The sequence below is a fragment of the Megachile rotundata genome, chromosome 9, assembly GCF_050947335.1.
Source record: "Megachile rotundata isolate GNS110a chromosome 9, iyMegRotu1, whole genome shotgun sequence".
NCBI classification, from domain to species: domain Eukaryota; kingdom Metazoa; phylum Arthropoda; class Insecta; order Hymenoptera; family Megachilidae; genus Megachile; species Megachile rotundata.
In genome coordinates this window covers 13,615,051-13,641,353 of record NC_134991.1, presented here as the reverse complement: position 1 = coordinate 13,641,353, position 26,303 = coordinate 13,615,051, and the positions used below count along the sequence as shown (strand labels likewise).

The window sequence follows — 26,303 nt, the reverse complement described above, 5'->3', positions numbered from 1 at the left end:
TCATAGTTACAATCAACGTCATTAAACCGAATAATCATGCGCTGCAACATGAAATATCGTTTATCATGTACTGAAAAATACGATAAAAATGTTCTCTAAAAAGACGTAAAAAACATACACAAAATTAGTGGTGGATTCGCACGCATTTCAAAACAAAACTTTCTTAAAATTGGAGCAAACAGCTCGGAAAAAATGTAGAAAATTAAATAGCTAGAAGTTAAAAACATTCGAGGCTAATTTACTACATTTTCAAATTAAAAAATTTACTTTTAAATTCTCAGACTTACAAATTTACAAAGCTTTAAATGAATTTGCAAAGTTAAAAATATTTAAATTAAAAAATTTTAAATATGCAAAATTGTATGTCTTTAAAGTACCTTCTTTTTGTATTATTAATTTGAAAAAATGTCTTCTATACGTATCGAATTATTTGCTTCAACTTTAAAAGAAGAGACTCTATTTCAAAGGATGTACAAATACCTTTATACCCACCATATACGATAATCTGAATCTTCTATCTCTCCGATCACGATCAAAGTACCATTAAACTTTCCTTCGAACAGTCTTCCCATTCGCTAATTCAACGCTAATGCAATTACTTTGAAAGTTAAACATTACGTGTCCGTGTAAAGAAGAACTAATGGGCTCACCTTTTCTCGTCCTGCAGGATAATGCAGGGTTTCACAAAGCCAGGAAGACACGCGTTCCTGTTGGGGCTGTAGGAAGGGAGAATCCAAAAGAGGGTGTAAGGGAATAATATTATAATTATAAATATAAAATCTTCCTACTCGTTATAGTTATAAATTCATTTCTGGTAAAGTATAGTCAGAAGAGGTCAGTGTATTCTACTGACATTGGTGTAACTAGGATTTTATTTTGGGGTGCGTTTGATACTCTTGCTTTTAGGTATGGTATCTAATTTTAATTTGAACTCTAACTCCAAATTTTTGAATGTGGAAATTTTCAAATTTTTGTTGTAACAAATGTCCAAGCTCTCAAAGTTTCTAAATTCTCCAATTTCCAAGCTCTCAAATTTCCAACTCTCGAAGGCCCCAAATTCGAGAATTTCCAAGCTCTCAAATTTCCATATCTCGAAGGCCCCAAATTCGAGAATTTCCAAGCTCTCAAATTTCCAAATCTCGAAGTCCCCAATTTCTCCAATTTCCAAGCTCTCAAATTTCCAAATCTCGAAGTCCCCAAATTCTCGAATTTCCAAGCTCTCAAATTTCCAAATCTCGAAGGCCCCAAATTCTCGAATTTCCAAGCTCTCAAATTTCCAACTCTCGAAGTCCCCAAATTCTCGAATTTCCAAGCTCTCAAATTTCCAAATCTCGAAGGCCCCAAATTCCCAAATTTCCAAGCTCCCAAATTACCAAATCTCGAAGTCCCCAAATTCCCAAGTTTCCAAGCTCCCAAATTACCAAATCTCGAAGCCCCCAAATTCCCAAGTTTCCAAGCTCCCAAATTACCAAATCTCGAAGCCCCCAAATTCCCAAGTTTCCAAGCTCCCAAATCCCCAAATGTCGAAGCCCCCAAATTCCCAAATTTCCAAACTCTCAAATCCCCAAATCTCGAAGTCCCCAAATTCCAAATTTCCAAGCTCCCAAATCCCCAAATCTCGAAGCCCCCAAATCCCCAAATCCCCAAATCTCCTACGCCTCCCCTTGCACCCCAAATCGTTACACCAGTGTCCGCCGAATAATTTCTCCTTTCACTTGCAAACTGAAACACGAGGGACCCAAGGATCTTTGAAAAATTAATAATCTCCGCGGGCGGAATGAATGCTAGAATGCATCGGCTAAAGACTCTGCAGCTTTATTGAAATTCGTGTAGACTTTTTTTTTTATTTCAACGAACTCACCTTTGGTGTTTCGTCAGATCACAAGGACAGTTCCGAAGGATTGTTTTTAGCGGTAAACATGACAAAAAAGAGAAGTAAAGCCGACTGGAAACATTGCAACAGAGTCTCTCCTCTGGAATTTGATCGGCTTTACTTGGCTTGATTGATACGATCGAGTAAAACCAATTTCGCACGTACGTCACGACAATGTCGCAAACAAGTTATCTCCTTTCGAAAGATGACTGGGGTGTTCGTTGCGATAACCAATTAGAAGGGAAGCAAATAGGCGGAATCGATTTTGTTTCATGTTGTACGTATATATCTGTTCTTGTATATACGTTCTTGTATCTTCACATTACAAAGAAATTTAAACGACGAACGTTTGATCGATAATCTGTCTCGTCTAAAGTCTCCTTTCCCTTCGATACTTCTTGCTAGGGATAAATGTACATACACGCAGGGCCGTAAAGGGTTGTCTAAAATCTCATTACATTACTTTGTGGACCTGTTCACAGGTATAACTCATACATATTTGTAACATTCGAGCTTAATATCCTGAATGATAAATTCGTTTCTGTTATAAAAATAACAGAATGCGTGAAAAAGTTACGGATGTATGAAAAATATGGCTACAAATAAATATATGAAAGGTACAACTAATGTATGGAAGGTAACAGCTATAAATATATGGATGAATAATACAAAAGCTTCTGGAGTTTGAAGTATTTAAACATTGAAATGTTGAATGTTTAAATAGTTTCTATACTTGATACCCTTTGCGAATTATGATAAATTTATCTTTCATATTTGAAACGTTATGAAGTCTTAATTGCATATTTAAAATTGAAGGATAAAGCACCGAAAATTAGAAGTATTTAAAATTTAAAACACTTGGATTTCTGTATTTTTCTTTATTTCGTAACTTGCCTAATAATACGACCCTGCATATATGTCATCGCAGCCTATTATCTTTCTTCGATGGTAAATCTACGAACAGTAGATCATAGACGAGTATATAATTAGAACGACGTAATTGGTCTTTATAATAATAATCAGACTTATATATTACACGCATGCAACCAACGTGTGTAAATTACACGCGCTTCTGTAGCAGAGTTTCTTTTTGTGTTACGGAACTAAAAAATATTGTCATCGAGACCTTAACGAAGATATAATTGCTACGTGGTTCAAGAATTACTTCTAGATTCGCTTTCCATCCTCCATACTTATCCGTTCTCTTTCTATATACTTTCTCTTTCCCTTTTATCGCTATATGGTTGATGAGAATACGACAGAGCATAATACAGACACCAAACAGTCGATATTTCAATTGTGGATTTTTATTAAAATTCGGTTTCAACGGATCTTGCGAATAAATCGTTCGAAGTGAGGACACAAAATTGTTAAAATGGCGGATCGGGGGACGTCCAAGCAACGCACCGAAACTTTTAAAATCTACGAGTCGACGCAAAGTTACGACTACGATTAAAGGAACAACGAATTCGCAGCGAACTTAAGTTACAAAAAGATGTACACAGAGATTTTCTATGGCAGATATTACTATATCGATGTCGAGATATACTTACACGCCATAAAACGTGTCGCGCAGATCGAATTGGTTTCGAGTATTAAAGTCTTATCATCTATTATCCTACGGATCTTACGTCTCTATTTTTTAACGTGTTGCTTATTCTGAAAGAGATCAAATTGCCGATAGATTTTTATCTCTCTCTTTCTCTTGTATGTCGTCGCTGATGAAACTCGAGGATCATCGAGAACGTTTCTCCTCGAATTCTTTTTATCCTCTTAACGTACAATATCGTTTCTCTTCCTTATATTAGACTAACTTCTTTTTCTTCGTTTAATAAGTCGTGAATCGTGAATTATTAAATACCTACGATTGACTATCTGTTAGGTCTGATAGCGTATTTACGCGACAAAAATTTCGGGGAAGTGAAATCAGATCGGAAAAAGGTTTCGTAAATGGCGGCGATGAATGTACAATATAAAGAAAGAGGAAAAAAGAAAATATAAGCGAGCGAATCGATCGAAATAAGCCGGTGTGTCGTGACTTCTTTTATCATACTTTCTTTTTTCTTATTCTCGTTCGTCTACCGTTTTCCTTTAATCGATACCGGTGTCACGCGATTATGTTTCACGTGAATTGTTACGTGTAATAAGAAAAACACATTGTACGCATGTTCGAAGCTTCTACTTTAACGTAACATTGGCGTAAGTAGGACTTTTGTCTGGGGTGGGACTGCTATTCTAGATTTAATGGTGGTGTTGCACGACAGCTGGTGTTTTGAGTTTTGGAAATTGATCGACTGAGAAATTGGGAGGTTACAAATTGGGAAATTTGTGTTGAGTTTGGGAACTTATTAATTAGGGAATTTTAAGGTTTGGAGGTGATTCTAAAATTTAGGAATTGGGGAGGTTTGATAATTTGGGGATTTGGGGCTCAACAGTTTTGGGAATTTAATAATTTGGGGGTTTGGGGTCTCAACAATTTTGGGAATTCGAGGGTTTGGAAATTTAGGGATTTGGGGACTCAACAATTTTGAGAATTTAAGTGTTTGGAAATTTAGGGATTTGGGGACTCAATAATTTTGGGAATTCGAGGGTTTGGAAATTTAGGGATTTGGGGACTCAACAATTTTGGGAATTCGAGGGTTTGGAAATTTAGGGATTTGGGGACTCAACAATTTTGGCAATTTAAGGGTTTGGAAATTTAGAGATTTGGGGACTCAACAATTTTGGGAATTTGAGGGTTTAGAAATTTAGGGATTTGGGGACTCAACAAGTTTGGGAATTTGATAATTTGGGGATTTGGAGATTGAAAATTTAGGGATTTTGAGACTCAACAATTTTAAGAATTTGATAATTTGGGAATTTGGAAATTTTGATATTTGAGAATTTAGGAATTTAACATTCAACACTTGCTAGCTTGGGAATTTGAAAGTTTAGGAATTCTAAAAATTTGAAAACTTGCGAATTTGAGAATTCAAGGAAATATTAAAATTTGAAAGTTGGAAATCCAAAAATTTGGAAATTTGATAATTTCTGAATGTGTCCTTCAAAAGATTTGAGAACTCAGAAAATATGGAAAAGTCTAAATTTTTAATATAAGGTATCCTAATCCACTTCTAAACCCACCCTGGTCCCCACCTAATTACGCCAACTAAACGCATGCTTATTTCGAAGATTGTAAAATCGAAACTTATCAAATGCTTGTCCTGAAGGTATTACGATCTGTGAAACAATATATTGGCAGTTTTTTCGCTATTTCAGGATTTTATCAAAGTCGAGAACTACGTTTCTAGATACAATAATTGGTATTTGATCCCTGTTTTAACTTTTCGTCCGCATTTCGTTCTTCGGTTTAACGCGATCTTTTTTTTAAATCACAAAATTCAGAATAATTCGAAAGCAATGATTTATGTATTATTTACGATATGTAATGTTGTTCTGTATCGTGTTTCGAAAATAATCGCGAGACAAATGCAGACGAAATGTTGGCTAAAAAAATTCATGAAACTTTTTCGTTCACAATTTACCCTCGGCTCTTATTACTTAACATACAATGGCGGTTAGCTATTTGAAACTGTTTTATTATTTACTCAACATAATTTCGTTTTGATCTCATATATTCAAGTAATTTTCAAATTATTAAATTTCTAAACTTAAAATTTTCTTATATGTTCAAAAAATTCTACTATTCAACTTTCTAAATTTTTCAAGCTTCCAAGTGATCAATTTTTTAAATGACTAAATTACAGAATTTCTAGATCCAAAATATCCAACGCAAAATATTTGAAAATTTAAAAAATTCCAAATCAAACGTGATATATAAATTAATCTTGGTAAATGTTCGAATATAAAGCTAAATGATAAAGCGAACACTTCGCGATTGCAAAACAGTCTCCAGCAGTCAACCGCCACAGTGATTAATCCGTATATAAAAATTAACACTCGAGAAAAAAAGCTTGACAATTTTCTTATTTTTTAAAACGAGTCTTCACGAACAATAATAATGGCGTATGCGCGGAGTATTGATCTGACGTTTTGCACGCTTGAAACTGGTAAAGCTGTTCGGAATCGAAGTCGATAAAATGGAACTGAAACCTTCTAAGTGGTGATTAATTATAGGAGAAGATACGAGAGTCAAGGTAGGGCCGAGGGTTAGCGAAGGATACGCGAAGTTTGGCAAATTCGAAGCGATACTTGGCAACGCTATCAATTTCAAAGTTTGATTCACGCACGGTTCTGTGTCTGTCTCTGTACCTCGGTGAATGAAAGCAAGACTTTGGGAAAATTGCCACGACATAGAATTGTTGCTCATTCTGACGCCTATCAAAACTGATTCGAAGTTTATTGCTAGTTCAAAGAGAGTAAACGCGACCGATGGCATACAGATGTCGATATTGCTTCTAAAAGACGTGTCGTTACCGAGAAACAATTTGCCGCCGGTTTCGAAAAGATTTCAAAAATTTGAAACTGCGTTTCTCAACCATTTTCTTGCGAGACGCAACATAAGTTAATATTTTGAATTTCTTGTAAACTTAAATAAAATGTCTGACTTATTTGTTCAAGTACTGGTTATAATTTAATTTATAATAAATTATAATTAGTAGATATTGTAATGATATTTTCCATTGAACTTGTGTCGTTTTGGCACAAGGTGGCAGTGATTATTTTGAGCCCCGTTGGTTGAGAAACGTTTGAAAAGAAGACAAAGAACGACAGAATGAGTTACGAATGTTAGTAAAAAAAGTGTACCGTAGATTTGAATAACAATGTATATTTTTTTATTTAATTTTTGGGTTAACTGAAACATTTTTATTATCCAGTAGAGACCACTATATAAATTAAGTTTAGGAGAGAATGGGGAAATGGCGGTCACCATTATTGTTACAGAACAAAATGTATGGAATGTTTTGTTGACATTGTTTATGTCTCACAATACTTTTCATTATGTCGAACTGGTTTATTCAATTTACCGCTGTGCTTTCGAAAATAACAAGTGCTTTTTGTTTTCATATCACCGATGTTACAGCTTTTATGTGGAACATAAAATGTAAATACTAACATGGAAGTTTGTTTTGTAATTTTAGTTTATTTAAATGTAGTTCCATTATGAAAGGTAAGTGCAGTAAATTTGAATTAAATTCGTTTATTCGGTATTTAATTTTACCAGCAAACACATGGTCGATTTCCTAGTAACATGTTTTCTTGTTACATTAAATCAGACCTTTATACAACTGTTAATTTTAGTAAATATCTTATTATTCAGGAAGTTCAAACTTGTTAGCAGCAACTTCCACTGAATATTTAATTTCGCACTCCAGTTTTATTACAGCTAATCCATAAGCAACCGCCACTTCCCCTGCAATATGAAAAACTTATATAATTTTCGCGTGGAAAGTGAATTTATATTGTTGAAATCATATTAACCTTAGGTTCGTAACGGTCGCGGCCACAAATCGATTGAAGATGCAGGATGGAGAATGAAAGGTGAAAGAAAGGCGAGAGAAAGAGAAAGAGAGAGAAACTGCACAATTAATCGCTAGTATATCTACAATTTCAGACGCACGTAACGATGTGGATCCAGAACACGTAGAACAATCTACCATGAAAATCTCGTATGTTGAAATAATTCAGCCGGCGGCAACCTCGGCGATGAAATGGAAAAAGAAAATATTACAACGAGAATAATATCAAATGGTATAACAATTATGTTAAATAGCCAATAAAACGTGGTGAAGGAAACGAAAAATTACAGAGACGATACGATGAGGGGAGGATGTCGAAGATAAAAAGAAAACAAGATGAGGAAAAGAACGATGAACGCAAGGAAAACAAGAAGTCGCTTATGGTAATGACGATGTTCAGGCATTCAAAGGGAAAGAAGGAGAGTGAATAGAGGGTTAAAATCGCAGAATAGTAGCCTATCTATCACAAACGGAAGTAACGGTATAATAATTATGGACATATCGAAGAGAAACGCTTATCGCGTTAAAACGGCCCCTATCGCAATGGTGACAAGTAGTACTAGCAATTCACAGAAATTTCTCTCCGCGGCCGATGTTTTACGGCGCTGTATGGCTGCCATTTTGTCACCTGAAACATATTTCAAACATACACGATTAATAATTCGGGAACGTACGAGAAGTACACAGAACGCGTATAACAAGAGGAAGAGAATAACAGAGTACAACGGGGATGACCACGAGATGCCCTGGACGTTTAGGGTATTATAACGCGGTCTGTAATGGCTGGCGATTAAACGCGTGGCTATACAACACGTTGCTAATATAACATGCTGATAATATTATGCGCAGTTAATACAACGCGCTGCTGATACAGTGTGTCACAAATACAATACGTCACTGCTGTAACGCGCCGTGAATGCAACGAACCACTGTTGCGTCACTGACGAAACGCACTGAAAATGCAACGCGTTGTGAATGCGCTGTTCTGCTATTGCAATGCTCTAAAAGTGCAACGTGTTGCGAATACATCGATACAAGTGCAACGCACCAGACACGCAATCATAAAGATGCGCTGTGCATCGAGTAGCGTTAAGAAATTTTCACATAAATATAAAAGAACTGTTTATACCTCATATTAATATCTAATTAATAACTGGTTAATTCACGTATCATCCAAAATGAAGTGAGTGCCATAGACACGAGTAGACGTCGAGCGGACTATCATCGTATTGAAAGCATCCGTCGAGTAGGGATGAATCGATAGAAGTAAATAGTACATACTTCTGTTTCGGTAGCGAGTAGATATCGACACAAGTAATTAGTAAAAGTATCGATACCGTCGGTATCGGTTTATCCTTACTTTCGGGCGGTAAGGAAGTTTGTACCTGCAGAACTTTTAATGCTTTTGAATCGAAAACTTTTCACCGGGGGTTGTATTTTAGAATCGAACGTGTGTACTTGTTGATAGATTTTCTCTTTTATAACGAAGCATTGAGTGTTATGGATTACCTTCTGTGACAAAGACGTAGATGGATGCTGCCTTGGTATTTGAGGCGCTGCACGTGTAATTGCCTGTGTCCGATTCCACCGCATGGCGAATCGTCAGCCGACTTTGAGTCGAGCTGGGATCAGTGTGTACGGTTACGCTGCCCCGTGTGTTGTCATAATTTATCATTCGACTATTATGATACCAGAAAACATACTGCGGCGGTGTTGGACTCTGAAACGGATAAATGCAACCATTCACTGCAAGAAAATTAGACGGATTTAAATGAAAATGTTACTGTTAGGTTGTAACGTAAGTATTAATTCCGCGGGTTCTCTTGACACACGTCTCTATTGGTACACGACCGTTTAGCTCTTTCCCCCACCATTACACATTGTTTCGCGCGCAATTCGCATTGAGGCAGGTTTACAACGATCAGTAACATATCTCTGCAAATTTGTAGGAAGTCTAAATAATTACTTGCTTCTTCTAGAATACATGCATATTTAAAATATATAGTTAATTATAGTTAATATAAAATTACAGATTCGTAAAAAAACTCGGTAGGTAAAATCTGCTCGCCACCTAACGTGATCAAGTTAAACCAGGACTAATTTCCGAAACGATCGATAGGTGTCAACACGGCGTGCAACACGGTAGCGTCACTTTTGTTCTAATTGGTCAGACATGTTTTGGCGCGATAGTTTGCCGGTTGTTCGTTCGAGCAAACTAACAAATTCTGTTGTGTGCGCAGTATTTTCCGCATGTTTTGTGCTCGGTGTGACCAGTGTTCCTCTGATGGATACCAGTGCCAATTGTACAGCACGGATCAATTGAAAATAGAACGTCAGAGTCAGCCAGTTTAAACGGAAGTTCGTCGAACGTGAGTAGACGCCTTTTTTTTATATTGTTCAAACAGACGTTTATCGCACCGATAGCGTCAGAGCTAGCGTGATGTTTTCGCGCGTATTAAATCGGTTTAAAACCGAGGCGTAAACGTATTTACGAATACCGGTGTCTTCTCATAACCGGGTTCCGCCGGAAGCCATATTGTTACCAAAGTTAATGCGATCAATTTGGCGCGCAAGAATTTCTTAAGTGCATTTTCTTGGTATTGCACGGTTTTGAAACCTATTAGATCAGCATTTTCCTCTCTCGCCATGCATTAGACGCTTCGGATGTGTCCTTTCTGCCGCGGGGAGAGAGAGAGCGAAAAAAAACGTCACCCTTTATTTTCGTTTCCCGATAGTGTCGAGTTTGCAGCGACGCCGGCAATGCCGCTTTAATGCACTTCCACTCCTTGTATTCGTGACTAAGCTGCGCCTATTTCGCTAGAGGTTTTTTTCCCGCTGTACATTCGCGACCGTATATTGAATGTTCGCACGAACTGCAAGCTGTGCGTTTCTATGTGTACCTTCGTTAAGCGCACGGATAGTGCGGCGCGTATTCGCGACGTGTACGCCTGACACCATTATTTCATACGGATGTAAATAATCGGGACTCTTATTATGTACCGCAGTCATTTACGTATCTTCTTACTTTGTTATTCAATACGAAGCTTATTTATAATTTTTGTTATTGTTATTTTGTTATAGTAAAATATACAAGTATGGAAAGTATTAATATCTGGGTTACAGGATAAAACTAACTTAGCGAAAGCGTTCTTATTCAGTGACAAATGTGGCTATGAACAAACTCCTAACATCCATTTTATTAAGTTTACGAAAACAATTTGGAGGTAGTTAAGAAAGTTTTATACCGAAAAAAATTGTGAAGAACTTGTAGAATCCTGACAAACATGGAACTTTAATTTTCAGTTCAAAGATAATTCGTGAAAATAAAAATTGTAAATATTGTCAGGGTCTAAAGAAATGTTTTTATAAAATTCCAGTGTCAACATAAATATTGATAGGGTTTGAAGCGTTAAATGTAGTCGTGAATTATCTGCGATCGTTATTTATATCTGATTCGTGAAAAATTCAACTCGGATTAATCATTACTAACCGCTTGGGGATGGTTGTTTACTTTCACGAGGTAAATGTACAACGGTTTTAATGGATTCTTACCTTTTCTATGATGCATACGAGATTTATAATGGATCCTACATCGACGTGATGCTCGCCGCTTCCTAATATAAATGCTTCTGGTATAACTATGTTTAGATTGACAAAGTGTGATAGTATCCCTGTACTTCTCGAGATCTGTGAAAACAAATAATTTAATATTGTTAATGTTAAATGTGGGCTGTGCAAAATACTTGGGTTGATGATACACATTTATTAAATCGAGGTGCATAGTTAATTCAGGTGGTCAGATGGTCTTTATGGGTAGTAAGGTAGACGGACAGCTGACTCTCGCTATATTGCATTTTTCGGTTCTTCCCAGATTTGGGGACTTTTAGATTTGCAAATTAAAGAATTTAAGAATTCTTCAATTTAGGAATGTTTAAATTTTCAAAATTAGGATTTTTTACATTTTGGAATTTTTAAATTTTGGTATTTTGAATTTTGGAATTTTTAAATTCAGGATTTTAATAATTTAGGTATTTATAAATTTTCAAATTTACATTTTTAGGCTTAGGAGTTTATAAATTCTCAAATTTGGAATTTTCATATTTGTAAATTTAGAAATGTTCAAATTTATAAATTTAGAATTTTCAAACATGTGACTTTCAGAATTAAAAAATTTGCAAGATTAGATGTTTTTAAATTGTTCACCTGGCAAATATTCTTTTTTATATATAAAAAATTATTTAATATATAAATAAGTTTTTTCTTATTCAAAAAATTAGAATTTCATGCAATATAACGAGAGTTGGTCTAAATCCGTACTTTCGCGATTACTTATGTATGAAACAGCCTGGTACAAACAGCAGCAATCTGTTCCTATATTCTATATAGTGTAAGTGGTCGGCTTTGAAATGTGTTAGAACGGACACTAAAACTCGTCTTCCGGAAGCTAGTTTACAGAGATTCCTCTGTTTATTTGTTTTCGCGCGTATACAGACCAGAGAAACCGGTGCACCGAATCTCATTGCTTGCACCGTTCGTGTGCGGTCTCCCATTAAAATCGACCCGTTTCCAAGGGTTTCGAGCGCGTTCTACTACGAAATATTGCAGCCGCATTAAACGTCTTGCCCCTTTTCGTGGGTGCACTCGAGAACCGTGGTTAGATATTAATAATTCAAATTGGCCGATTAAAACAATTGTACATGCATACCGTTGGGTGCATGCATCTCGGTATCAAAAGTTAGTTTCCACGATACATGTGAACAATGTGAACTTCCTTATCTCTTTTTTATCAAGTTGCACAAATCGTATATGTACTTTCTGTTAGATTCTCTATAATGACATTTTGTATGAAGTCATTGTAAAATCATATGTAATTATGCATTTCATATGGAATGTATTTCACATATGAATTATATGTGATTGTATATTTTATGTGAAGTTCTTAGACTGCATTTTATAAGTTGTTAAATTAATAAAACCGTAATTATGCATATTACATGCAGTTTTTGTAAAATTACCAACGATTATGCATTTTGTATGCAGTTGTAAAATTTTTCATAATTATGCACTTTATATGCAATTCGTATATAAATTGTTTATATATACATTTCATATCAAATTTCTTACAATTATGCATTTTATTTAAAGTTCTTGTAATGTACAAAAAAAATACATTACATATACAGTAATAGTAAAATTGCATCTCATATGCAGCCAACATAAAGTCGTTGCAATTTCTCAATAAATGTGACACGAAATCATTTCAAAATTATTAGACATGCATTTGACATGAAATTATTTCAAAATTCTTTATAATTACACAGCTATGCAATTTATATAACATTCCTCATATATTTTATATGAACCTGTTGCAATATTACCTACATTCTATATAAATTCCCAAAAATGATGCATTTCAATAAAAATTTCATGAAACCGTGCCATAAAATTGCCTATAATCATACATTCTTCATAAAATTGATGTCACAGTGTAATTATGCATTTTATATGCAAAAATTGTAAAACCTATACATATTTTATATGAATTCTTCAAAAGTGCACAGTATACACATTTTATGTAATTTTCCTGTGAAATTGTCTATAAATATGCAAGTTACAGAACTGTTGTAAAATTGCCTATGGCGATGCATTTTACTTTGTCAAACGATTATGTTGTATTCTTTTAAAATTGTCCATAATTATGAACTTTGCGCGAAATGCGCATTTTATGCGAATTTGGACAATTTTCTGTTAAATTAAACTCGTGGAATTGTCCACAATTATGCGTGTTCTAGGAAGTCGCTTTGTATGCATTTCATACGCTGCTGCATTTTCTGAATTTGTACAAATATGTGAATGCACAATTATATCAATTCTGGGAATTCTGTATTTATATTCATTGGTCATAAATTAATTTCATACTACTTTGTTGCAAAATATTGAATTGTCAGCTCTTTGCTAATAAGTGTCTTGTTTAATAGAATGATGTGCACAGATATTTTTACCTAAATGTATGATACATATGATGTGATAAATCTTATACATATGTTGTGATAAGTCTCATGCATATGATAAGTCTTATACATGTGATGTGATAAGTTTTATACATATGATGTGATACGCGAAACAGAAATTAATAATAACTTCAAAAGAATGGACCAAATTTTCAATCTAAAAAGTTCAGCAATACCTTGGAGCACAAAGGGCCAGTTCAACCTAGGTGTTCAAGCTGACACGATTGAAACGAAAGAGAGGTAGAATTGGAAGCGATTTAACGATCAGGTGCGCAATCTTTTTGCGATGTAGCAATTAATCGGATTACCTGGCACTCGTAGGTCCCGTTGTCTCTCTCTTGAACGTACTTGATTTGAAGCGTCCAATCGTCCGATCCCTCTGGATGCAAAACCTGAAACCGCTCGTCGTTCGTGTACGTGAACATCGAGCTGGTTAGGATGTGGAAATCACGTCGTCGTATCCAGGATATCTGGAAACAGCCGGGTCGAAATCGTTGATCAACGCTTTTCTTGTTAGGGTTCGGTCAGTGATAAAGCACAGTTTCACCCGATCCATTCTCGGTCGAACGATGCCGATAACGCGGCTTCTTACCTCGGCGTCGGACACCGTTCTTTCGGCCAAATTGCGAACTTTGCAATGCAAAAAGGCTGTCCCTCCCAACTGCACCGTGACGTTGGAGACGGTGTTGTTATCGTTCGCATCGTTCACTCTTTGCAACTCGTCCAGATTGCTGAACCAAAGTGTCTTCCAGTCCGACGGTATGCTGTAAGGTACTCGTCGGTCTGAAACGATTCACAAGTCGAAAGGTGAATCTCTCGGCTCGAGACAATGCCATTGTTTCTCAGTGGTTTCTGAGCTATTCATTCAAATTGCTTTTACTTCTCTAAATGTCTAAAGATACGAATCTTTCTCTAGGTAATTTCTGATCGATATCGCTTTTATTTTTGATAGTGACTCAGACGTAAGAGATTATCAATGGTATTTCGACCAAATATCGGTTTTCGAACAAAAACATTTCATTCGCGAGTATTAATATTGGTGATTAAAAATTTGGAGAAGCTATGCGAATAGAGATTTCATATATTTCTATATTTTTAGATTGATTCATTCGGATATTTCTAGATTTCTGTATTGTCTACGTTCATATATTTTTAGCGCTCTTTATTCTGTACATGTGTTTTTAGATTTTTATATTGTCTGTGTTCATAAATTTTTAGATTCCTTTATTCTTTACATGTGTTTCTAGATTTTCTATAGATTCTTATATTTCTTACATCTTATTCTTAGATTTCTACAGTCTCTTCTGGATAGTTACATTCATCACATCACTAATTCTTAGACTTCTGTCTCTATATTTCAACAGATCATACAGGGTGTCTCACAACTAGAGACTACCCTTTCTCTGAAATGGGGGGTAGCTGAGGTGATTTTGAATAAGATTTGTCTTTGCAAAAATGAGGTATGAAGCTTTGTTTTTGAATTATTAAGCAAAAACGCGGACCAATCATAGCGCGGTAGTGAAAGCTAGCGGTTGCTCGCGAACGTGAACAAGCGTCCGCGTATTCCTGTACTTCTGGAGTCCCGTATTTGTACATCCTTATATCCCCAGATTCATACACACGTAAAATATATAAATACATGTAATAATCTCAATCAATATATCCTTAAATCTACATATACACAGTAAACAACTACATCCCCATGTTTTTAGATTCCCAGATATTTCTGTCAACTTCCACATATAATATCCCCAAATCCTCAAATAATAATATAACATAAAATTAACTTAAAATTGCCCCAGTAACAATTATTGAAATACAGTTTGAAAAGTTTCTACGTCCCCATAAATCATGGGGTCGTAGAATGTTTTATGCAGAGTTTCGACGAAATTCGATGAAAATCGTATGCGTAGTGGGGAAGATTTCGTGACGGTCAGGTCAAAAGACATAGTTCCCAGAGAAATGTAAAAGAAGTTTGAAGAGAACATTCTTGACTCGGTCACAGTTCTCGAATCATCCTAACCCACATTCATACTTTATCGCATACCACGCGTGATACGAAAAAAACTTGAATCGCGTTCGAGAAAACTATCTTTTCTTGCGAGCAACGCAAAATTGCCTTGGAGCGGTACATATCTCCACTTTATCGTTGTAACTTTGCCAGATGTTCGGATTTTGATATATCGCTTGGACATGATGCTTTGAATGCTTCGTTGGAGATTAAGAAAAATTACGGTTTTTATCGATATTGCTTTTATTAGCTCTATTATTATAGGATATTTGATATTGTTGTAGACAATGGTTTAGGTTCAGAACTTGCGAATGACACAAATTTTAAAATTTTAGTTTAATCATGCTTGCCCTAGAACATTACTAAACATTATTAAAGTTACTTTGGTCTCAACTTATCTCACAAACCATAATAATATTTGCAAAAATATGACCTTAATTAACTAGTTAGTGATTCGAGTGAAATTAGGTCTCGCTGTCGTGATTGCTTTACTAATTTTGTTATTCGAACTTTTTTATGGTTTCTGATTTCTTATTACGGTTGTTGTTGAGAACTCGGACAGAAAGATCCTCGTCCATACATCGAGGCAATATAAAAGCTCGGACATAAAAAGAACTGATTTCTGAAAACTCGAAGAAGCTTTATGTTCCGCATCGAACTTCGAAGGAGGACAAGTAAACACGCATTAGTTAAAATCAAATTCAATCAACAATTTTTTCTATAATTTTAATTAATGTAATGCAATAATATAATTTTAATCAATATAACGTAACACTGGAATTTTAACAATGCAATAAGGTAATATGATTTTAATTAATGTAACGTGATATAATTTTGATAATGCAATATGATTACGTAACTTTAATTAACGTAATATTCTAAATTTTTAATGTATTCGATATGATAATTTATAAAAATTTAAGATAAAATAATTTGAATTAATGTAGTATAATTTTGATAATGATCAGATAATTTTAATGAACGTAATATCATTTTTTAATGTATTCAATATGATACTTTATCAAATTTTCCCTGTGTTCGAAAGAGGTATATTTAATTTTTCAAAGAATATCGTTATCCGATAAAGTTGAAAATTTTACGAGGATTATCTGGGAAGGAAGCATAGGAAAAATTCGAAAGCGTAAAATAAGAGGCCACCCTAATGCAACTTCGAGACTGACGGTTCAATTTTCCGCGAATCGCGTGAAAGCTTCCGTTCGGTTAGGAAGACGAACGGGAAACAGAAAATACACAGTTCCCCGCTTAATATTAATTAATTAGGTTGACGGGCATCAAAGAGGGAGGAAGCTGGGTAGGAGGAAGCAGAAGAAGAAGAAGTTTAACGGGCAAAGAGAGGAAGTTGAACGCGGCGGAAGAGAAACGGGCAAGTCGAAGGAGACAAGGAAGGCAATTTGAAAGTAACCGGCTAGCTTCCGCAAAGAGAATACCGAAGAATAAGGAAAACCGAGGGAGTACGGGAAACGTAGGTACCGGAGGAGTTGTGCACCCGTTGAATATAGAGAAATCCGTAAATGGAAAGGGAAGAAAATTGAGAAACAGAGAAGCAGCGAGAGAAGGGTCTAGGCAAAAGACAAGCACTTGAGACTGAACTTTGCGAGCTTTTGAATGCAGGGCATAAGCTACCTGCCTTTTGTTTCCACGAGACAATGTGAAACCTTATACAACGAGACAAGAAGCACGGGAGCGGCTACGAGGGGAGGAAAGGTGCTTCTACTTTTACTTCGACCAGTTAGTTGGCCAGGATTGTATTCTTTTCTTTTCTCTTTAAGTATTCCCAATTCACAGCCACTTTTCAGCAGGGAGAGCAAGTGCATACTAGAGGGGACTTTTCGCGAGGTTACCGCGCTTTTCGGCTTTTTTATCCTAGGCCTCTTCAATCTTTAGGGATATTCGTAACTAGGATTTTTAACGCGGTTAGGCCTGGATTTATTGGGTTCTTTAGTAAGGTCGATGGTGGATATCATGTACAAGTTTTTTGGGATTTAGGGATTTGGGATTTGAGGATTTGAGGATTTGGGATTTAAGGATTTGGAAATATGTGGAATAGGGATATGTGGAATAGGGATATGTGGAATACGGGTTATGTGGAATAGGGATATGTGGAATAGGGATATGTGGAATAGGGATATGTGGAATAGGGATATGTGGAATAGGGATATGTGGAATAGGGATATGTGAAATAGGGATATGTGGAATAGAGATATGTAGAATAGGGATATGTGGAATCGGGATATGTGGAATAGGGATATGTGGAATACGGGTTATGTGGAATAGGGATATGTGTAATAGGGATATGTGGAATAGGGACATGTGGAATATCGATATGTGGAATAGGGATATATGGAATATCGATATGTGGAATAGGGATATGTGGAATAGGAATATGTGGAATAGGGATATGTGGAATATCGATATGTGGAATAGGGATATGTGGAATAGAGATATGTGAAATCGGGATATGTGGAATACGGGTTATGTGGAATAGGGATATGTGGAATACGGGTTATGTGTAATAAGGATATGTGGAATATCGATATGTGGAATGGGGATATGGGGATATGCGGATGTGGGAACTTAGGAATTTGGAAATTTGGAGACTTGGGAACTTGGAAGTTTAGACACTTGCAGATTTAAAAATTTGAGGATTTGAGAATCAGTGAGATTTTTGAGATTGCATGAGATTTAAATATGGATTTATTTTGAAAGTGGTGGTCCATTTTCATTTATTTTGAGAAAATTAAATTCCAGCATATATCTCAACGAAAAAATATAGGTTAATTATATCAAGACTGGCAATTCTGATTGATCAACATGTAATTTGATCATACAAATTTGTTTTAAGTCATTTAACAAATATATTGAGATTTAAGGATTTTGAATTTTTTGCATTTCACAATTTTCTGATCATTGAATTTGACCTGTTGAAATCAAAATTTGTGGATTATAAAATCTACACATTTTAACACTTATAAATTTGACTAACCTAAACTCCCAAAATTCTTCAATAAATAAAATTTCTTCATTCAAAAATCAGAATATGAAATTTCCATCTGAGTCACAAATGCATCGGACGTAGGTTAATCCAATTACGATCATCCTGTCCCAAGGTAGAATGATTTTTTGAATAAAGGTAGAATTACATCGGGCAAAACGGACGCAATTACGTTCTGAAGACGTTATATCCAGGATGGGAAATCCTTGTATCCAGGATGGGGCGGGTTAAATGTCCCGAGAAAATTATTTACCTTTATCGAGCGACCTGGCCAGGAGGATTGTCGGCAGGACCAGAAAGACCATGTACCACGATAGCCGATCCCGCATCCTTGCGAGGTTTCAGGTCCTCCTGGAAAAAAATGAAAGAAATTCGGTAACATTGAATCTCGTCGACGAAACACGAATTTGTATGCATCCTGTCGTCTCCTGTTTCTGATTTTTCCAGGAGCTTTTATTCGAAAACGTCTTAAAAAGCATCCTCTGTACCGACGACAATTTTCCCGCTGTTTTCACGTGTTCTGTATGCATTCGAAACGCGGAACACGTTTGATTTATAACAAATTGCTTTCGTATGGCATCGTTGAAAGGGTCGTGAAAAAAAAGCGATCTGAAAGCGACGTGTACTCGTGCCGCTCTCGAACGATTTACATATTAAAAAGTAACAAGAATATCATGAAACGATGAATCTTTATGTATATTTTTTTCTGCTTGGCGAGGCTTTACTGTCGTATCGAGTCACGTATAAGGGAAATCAAATTATTGGATATTTTGATGTAACGTAGGTTGTACAGGGGGACCTTGCGTTATATTGCCGTATCGAGTATTTGAGCTGATTTGGAAAGGACGGTTTGGGAATTTAGGGTTTTACGGTTGGAAATAGAGAGGTTTCGGGTATTTTATTGGGTGACGAAATTCTTAGATTGTCGAGTATTTAAATTTAGAGATATTGAAGTTCGATAGAGTGGTAGTTGGGTAATTGGTAGTTTGAGAGGCTAGTAATTTTGTAGTTTATGAATTAGGGAAGTTGGTGATTTGGTAAGGTGGTAAGATGGTAATTTGGTAATGTAATAATTTACTAATTTGGAAAGTGGGGAATTGGACAATTTGGGAATCGGACAATTGTGGAATTGGACAATTGGGGAATCAGACAATTTGGGAATCGGACAATTGGGGAATTGGAGAATTAGGGAATTAGACAATTTGGAAATCGGAGAATTGGGGAATTGGAGAATTGGGGAATCGAATAATTATGGAATCGGACAATTAGGGAATCGGACAATTGGGGAATTGGACAATTGTGGAATTGGACAATTGGGGAATTGGAAAGTTGAGGAATTGGACAATTGTGGAATTGGATAATTGGGGAATTGGACAACTGTGGAATTGGAAAGTTAAGGAATTGGACAATTGTGGAATCAGACAATTTGGAAATCGGATAATTGGGGAATTGGAGAATTAGGGAATCGGACAATTATGGAATCGGACAATTATGGAATCGGACAATTGGGGAATTAGAAAATTGTGGAATTGGACAATTGTGGAATTGGACAATTGGGGAATTGGACAATGTGGGAATTGGACAATTGTGGAATTGGACAATTGGGGAATTGGACAATTAGGGAATTGGACAATTTGGGAATTTGACAATTGGAGAATTAGAAAGATGAGGAATTGGACAATTGGACCTTGCAATTTGCTACTTTGGTACATTGGTATTTTAATACTCTGGTAACATGATATCTCAATACGTTACCACTTCGACAATTCAACAACGTATTACTTTACTCCTCTACTCCACAAACATAATAATCACTCACTCAGTACCTTACCACCTCCCTATTTCATCAATTCACAAATTTCAATTTCAAAACCTGTGTACCCCAAAATGTTCAAATTACAAATCCCAGTAATTAAAGTCTCCATTCTCAAGAGACAATTATAAAACAGTATAATACACAAGTGCAGTTTCGCGAAGTAAAGCGAACAGTGTTTTTGCATCGCATTGCGCTCAAAGCGTCAGAATTTTTAAATACACTTGCAGGTTTCGAGTTAGCACGGTTTAAGCAACATTGTATATTTGAGGACGCCAGCACGGAAACAGTACCATATCTCAAGAAGCGTACACGACGCGTTCAAAGCTCCAGAATCGCAAAACTTTTTTACAGGTTATGCATACTGCATATACTTGGACGTAATTTTACTTTACAACGGGATAACGATCTAAAACGTGCGCACAAAGTTTGCGGAGGTTACGTGGCATGGTAGAGCGAGGTCGTTTATAATATATTACCTGGCTGTTATAATTGTTTGATCTAAGCTGATTCTTTAGTGTGACAAAATTTTGTATCAGGTGCTTTGGAAATAATATTTTTCATGAAAATTAGTTTAAATAATTTATAATGATATGCATTTTTACATATACATATGTGTTCATACAATAAAATACTAATACATATACATATACATATGTGTTCATATGTAGAATACTAACACATATGCATATGTATAGTACATCAATTTAATACATACATATAACACACATGTAATGTATATTTATTACATATACAATTATCTAACATTAACATATACATCTTTTTAAATTAATTTTTTAATAAAATATATTTTTACATTTTTTTATTAATGAGACTTTATTTTTGATAAACAAATAATATGACAATAATAAATTGCAGCTTAACAATCTGTGAAGGATTTTGAAAATTTTAATTATGCAATTAACAACTACATAATCGATAATCATGTCTGCGAGAGTTGAAACGTAATTGTTAAACGAATGACTTTTTAATTGAGAGTTAAAGTATAAGTTTCAGGTGAAACTTATCAAATCAAAGTTAATTTTAACCGGAGGCTCCTTCAATTAACTTTCAATGGTTGATTGAAACTTCTGCCTAAGAATGAAAGTTTAATTTTTAATTTGATCGAGTTTAGTCAATGATTGAATTTCATTTTTCGATTAAAACTCGTGCGAGTAGAAAGGAATATTAATTATAATTGCTTAATAACGAGAGTTTAGTTTCGTGTTATTCTTGATGGAGAAATGTAATCCTTTAGTAACAAATTGGATTTTAATTAAGTTGTAATATTTGAAGGATAATAACATTACAGAACAGCTTCCTTTTATTGAACGGATAATGTGCTTTCGGTATTAACCTGCTATTGAGCTAACATCGAGTACATAAACATCGTTTGATTTATCAAATAAATCAGGTTAACATGCCGAGCGCGAGATTGCAAATAAACACCATTGTTCGAAACATTGGATTAATCCTTAACTACATATTAGATTCCAATTATCAGTCCAAATAGATTAAAATTCTTTTTCAGAATATAAATTTTAATCTCCAGTTGCACAGGATTCAAAATTATATCCACAATCTTAATTACAAAAACTTTCAATTATTGACCGTAAGTTAATTATTAGTTAGACAAGCTATCAGTTAAAATTACCTGCCAATAATTAGATTGACAAGCAGTAATTAAAAATAAAGCTCTGATTTTTAATTACAAAATCATTCCATTAACAATTACTATTTCATTCAGAATTAAAGGAAATGTAATTACGGATTAAGCGTTAATTGTTAATTAGCATTCAACGAAATCAAACAATTAATTACCTGAATCCGTAGTACAAGAAAATCGATCGATTTGTTATGTGCCGAACAATTAAGGAATGCTCATTAATTATCTCTGTTATAATTATCAAACTGAATCATATCACTCAACAGAATCATACGACACTAATAGCAATTTTGTTACATTCTTTTCTCCCAAACAAAAGATTACAACAAACCAAAAAAGACCCAAAGACTGTATTCGCATAATAAATAACCAATTAGAGTCAACAATACAACGCGTATTCTATATCGACATTTGTTCCACTTTTAGCCTCATTTGTATTCGTAATAAGCATGACATATCGTGTTTACGTAATCCTGTAATATGAAGGATGCAGAATAAGCTCGTATATACACATATGTAAACAGAAAATTATGTAATATTACAGGGTACACGATAAGCTTATTCCATTCAGATATATGACTCCCATATGAAAATCTTTATTACAGTGCAGTCAGGATCGCGTCTAGGGCTCCATAGCCCCTAGCCGTACAAATACAATTTCAGGTACAAATCTAATGTAAACAAGAATGGGAATGATGTTTCTATAAAAAGAAACATTACCTTTGAAGCTATGTAATATTACAAGAGCAGCTGGGTTACAATATATGTTTTCTTTCGATGAGAACAAGTGGTACTAAAATTTGCATTTCCAAACTTGGAGTTTTCACATTTTCCAAGACTATGTATTTTTAAATATCTAAATTTCTGAATAACCTAATCTCGAAATTTCCCTAGATTCAAGAAAGTCTGAACTGGCAAATCCGTAGATTCTCTAAATCCCTAAATTCTATAGGGGATTAGTTCTCCTAGATTCCCTAAATCTCTTCATCCTCCAAATCCCTAGATCCAAAGATTCCTAGATCCACAAATCCCTAGATCTAAAGCTTCTTAGTTCCAAAAATCCCTAGACCTAAAGCTCCCTAGATCCATAAATCCCTAGATCCAACAATTCCTAGATCCAACAATTCCTAGATCCAACAATCCCTAGATCCAACAATCCCTAGATCCCCAAATCCCTAGTTCCATAAATCTCTAGATCCTCAAATTCCTAGTTCCATAAATCCCTAGATCCAAAGATTCTTAGATCCATAAATCCCTAGAGCCAAAGCTCCCTAGATCCAAAAATCCCTAAATCCAACAATCCCTAAATTCTCAAATCCCTAGTTCCATAAATCTCTAGATCCTCAAATTCCTAGTTCCATAAATCCCTAGATCCAAAGATTCTTAGATCCATAAATCCCTAGAGCCAAAAATCCCTAAATCCAACAATCCCTAAATTCTCAAATCCCTAGTTCCATAAATCTCTAGATCCTCAAATTCCTAGTTCCATAAATCCCTAGATCCAAATATTCTTAGATCCATAAATCCCTAGAGCCAAAGCTCCCTAGATCCAAAATCCCTAAATCCAACAATCCCTAAATTCTCAAATCCCTAGTTCCATAAATCCCTAGATCCTCAAATTCCTAGTTCCATAAATCCCTAGATCCAAAGATTCTTAGATCCAAAAATCCCTAGAGCCAAAGCTCGCTAGCTTCAAAAATCCATAGATCCACAAATCCCTAGATCCACAAATCCCTAGTTCCACAAATCCCTAGATTCTCAAATTTCTAGATTAAAAAATCCCTAGATTCTTGAATAAGATTCCCAAGTTTCTAGATTCCCAAATCCCTGGAGTCCAAATCCCTAGAGTCCCAAATCCCTACAGTTCTAAATCCTTAGCGCAGAAAAATCCTTAAATATGATGTGAATACCTTTCCTCCTTCACAACCATATTTTACCTAAGAATGACACATTCAGTGTCGACTGCACATGAACGAGGAACATTTCATCGAAGTCGATCATCAAATAAATGAACTTTCATAATCCGTTCGAACAAGGTTACATTACAAGTCGAATCGGAAACCATCGTTTTTCCGAAGTCGGTGAAAAAAAAAATGAAACTTACACGGTGAGCTCGCAAACGATCAATCGGTTTTTGCGCCGCGTTCAGAACGGTAACGAAGAGATTAATTCCTGTGATGGGGACGGCTCGTTACGAGGCCGGCTCTGTTGACTAACGCGTAATTATTTGTCAGTGCACGTGCCGATTAAACTGTTCACGTGACGGAAATAGAAACGCGCACTTATTTCTTGCGGTCGATCGTTGCCGGCCCCGTTAATTGGCCCGTTAAAGTTTCGTTGGACGACGAAGCAAGGATCGTTTCACGGTTAATAAAACTGTACGAATGCAAATGGTCGTGTGATGCATCGGTTGCTCGCTGCAAGAATCGTTCGCGTTTACGTTCAACTGCGTGTTCCCCGCTTTAGTTTTATTATTTTTTTTTTTTCGAAACTTGCAGTAACGATGTCCGGCCGCGCTGTCTATCCCGCTATCGAATTACTTCGTAAAAATCTATCGCTTCGAATTTTCGCGCGAATTCCGTCGTAACTTACACGTTTTACGGCTCGGCGTGAGCTTCGATTGTAAAATTTGCTCGAGCACGGAAAAAGGAAAAGGGGAATAAAAATAAAATGCTGCGGAAGGGTACGGATACCAATTTCCGTTTATTTTTATTTATAATTGAATTGTTTTGTGTCGCTGTTCAATTACGAAGGGTTTAATTGCTGTTTAGAACAGAAAATCAGAAATTTTAAGGAAGTGTAAAATAAATTCTTGGATATTAGACTCTTCAGAAACTTCATATTTACAAAGAACTTGAAAAATTTGAAAATTTGCGAACGCTATAAATTGTCAAACTTACAAGGTCCACCGAACAGCAGAGACAAGAATGTATAACATCTTTTATCCCCCTTTTATGTCTTGGAAATCTATTGTTTCAAGTTTTCACGCGATCCCTACAATAATTTTTGCGTAATACGACTCAACATGAGCTTCGATTGTAAAGTTTGCTCGAGCACGGTTCGAGCGAAGAAGGAAAATGGAGAAGGAAATAAAACTAAAACGTTTTGAAAGCGCCGACACGGGTTCGGCTTTATTTTAGTCCGTCGTGCTTCGAATAAGAGGTTCAAAATATTTTCGCGGTGAAATGTTTATTACGCGATTGATTATTTTTATTTGAAATTGAAGTGCGGGCGAAGTACATCGAGGAGTACATCCTTTAAATAAAGCGGTTCGTTTCGTTTTTCGAAGGGTTTCCCTGAAAGCAGGTTCTTTTCTTATATAATTCGTTTATTATATACATCATTCTTTTTTTCAATAAACTTAATTATATAGAACTGTACATCCTACAGTAATATTTGCGTACTTCGAATTCTGTGTCATTTGAGTGCTAGAATTTTTAATCGTGCAGCTTCGGGAATGATCGGCAACGTTCGGAGAGAGATCGACGAGTGATGTATTGGAACGTACAGAAATGGTGGCAGCGTATACATGTAATGTGACGTGATTCATGCTTTTATTATTAATTTATATATTTAAACATATTGTTATCGCAGTAAATGTGTTTCTCTCAACCACTTCATTAACAACGAAAATTACAGAAACGTAGATGAAGTCGTATGAAAGAGGTGAACTATTATAGAATAGCTTCGGGAACGATCGGCAAAGTTCGGAGGGAGAGACAGTTCATTGAGACGTACAGAAATTGTGACAGCGTACACACGTGACGCAATGTAATACATGCTTTTATTATTAATTCATATATTTAAATATATTGTTATTACAGTGAAGTTTCTCTTAACCACCTCATTAACAACGAAAATTACGAAGTTGCACGAAAGAACTCGAAACTATTGCGATCGTTCTCGGAGAGCCTTCTCTACCGTTTAATCCGCGATACGTCTGATTTACCGTTGAACTATCGCAAAATTGTTATTAGAGAAAACGGGAGAACGTTCCGGAATAAAGAATGCCAGAAGCCATTGCAGATAAACCGAATTTGCATTTATCCGACATCGTGCCGTTTTATTTAACGTCGTTATCTAATAATTTCTACGCACGCTCGAAATGCCGCGATTTAATGCATTCGGACTCGACCGCCGTAATTGCATAAAAAATACGATCGTAAAGTTAATTTTTGAAAATTATTGCCACAGGTTTCACCGCGCACATTCTGAACCACCATTTCAAATGTTATTTCAAACAACATGTTACTTCGTTTCCGAAATTGTATCGCGTTAACGTTGGTTGAAATGGCTACTTCCTTTTACATTTTATATTGAAAACTTTGTTACGGAACTGCTAGCCAATAATTTCAGAAAGAACAGTTAATATTAAAAAAATGTTTCCATGAGATACGAGATGCGCTTATTCGAAGCTAACAAACTCCCATTTTATTTGTATACATTGACTAACCAAG

General features: G+C 35.5%; 1 protein-coding gene and 1 long non-coding RNA gene across 6 annotated transcripts in view; one reads left to right on the top strand and one right to left on the bottom strand.

The window, feature by feature from the left end:
* Nucleotides 1-1,794: 1,794 nt before the first annotated feature.
* The window catches only part of dpr12 (defective proboscis extension response 12), a 145,900-nt gene continuing 121,391 nt past the window's right edge, over nucleotides 1,795-26,303 (bottom strand). For 2 of the 4 annotated variants that reach the window (XM_012286537.2, XM_003703743.3), the window contains exons 2-7: nucleotides 18,621-18,718; nucleotides 13,936-14,126; nucleotides 13,652-13,813; nucleotides 10,885-11,019; nucleotides 8,842-9,052; nucleotides 1,795-7,960 (exon numbers count right to left, since the gene is read on the bottom strand). In XM_012286537.2, coding sequence (XP_012141927.1) covers nucleotides 7,848-7,960; nucleotides 8,842-9,052; nucleotides 10,885-11,019; nucleotides 13,652-13,813; nucleotides 13,936-14,126; nucleotides 18,621-18,696 — 888 coding nt within the window. In that variant the 5' untranslated portion in view covers nucleotides 18,697-18,718 and the 3' untranslated portion in view covers nucleotides 1,795-7,847. Of the gene's footprint in view, nucleotides 7,961-8,461; nucleotides 8,718-8,841; nucleotides 9,053-10,884; nucleotides 11,020-13,651; nucleotides 13,814-13,935; nucleotides 14,127-18,620; nucleotides 18,719-26,303 lie in introns of all 4 variants that reach the window. The other 2 variants (XR_013039314.1, XR_013039313.1) reach the window with 2 other exon arrangements.
* The window catches only part of LOC143265137 (uncharacterized), a 594,179-nt gene continuing 576,873 nt past the window's right edge, over nucleotides 8,998-26,303 (top strand). The window contains exons 1-2 of one of the 2 annotated variants that reach the window (XR_013039318.1): nucleotides 8,998-9,130; nucleotides 9,573-9,701. This is a non-coding gene — a long non-coding RNA (uncharacterized LOC143265137). Of the gene's footprint in view, nucleotides 9,131-9,364; nucleotides 9,702-26,303 lie in introns of both variants that reach the window. The other variant, XR_013039317.1, reaches the window with a different exon arrangement.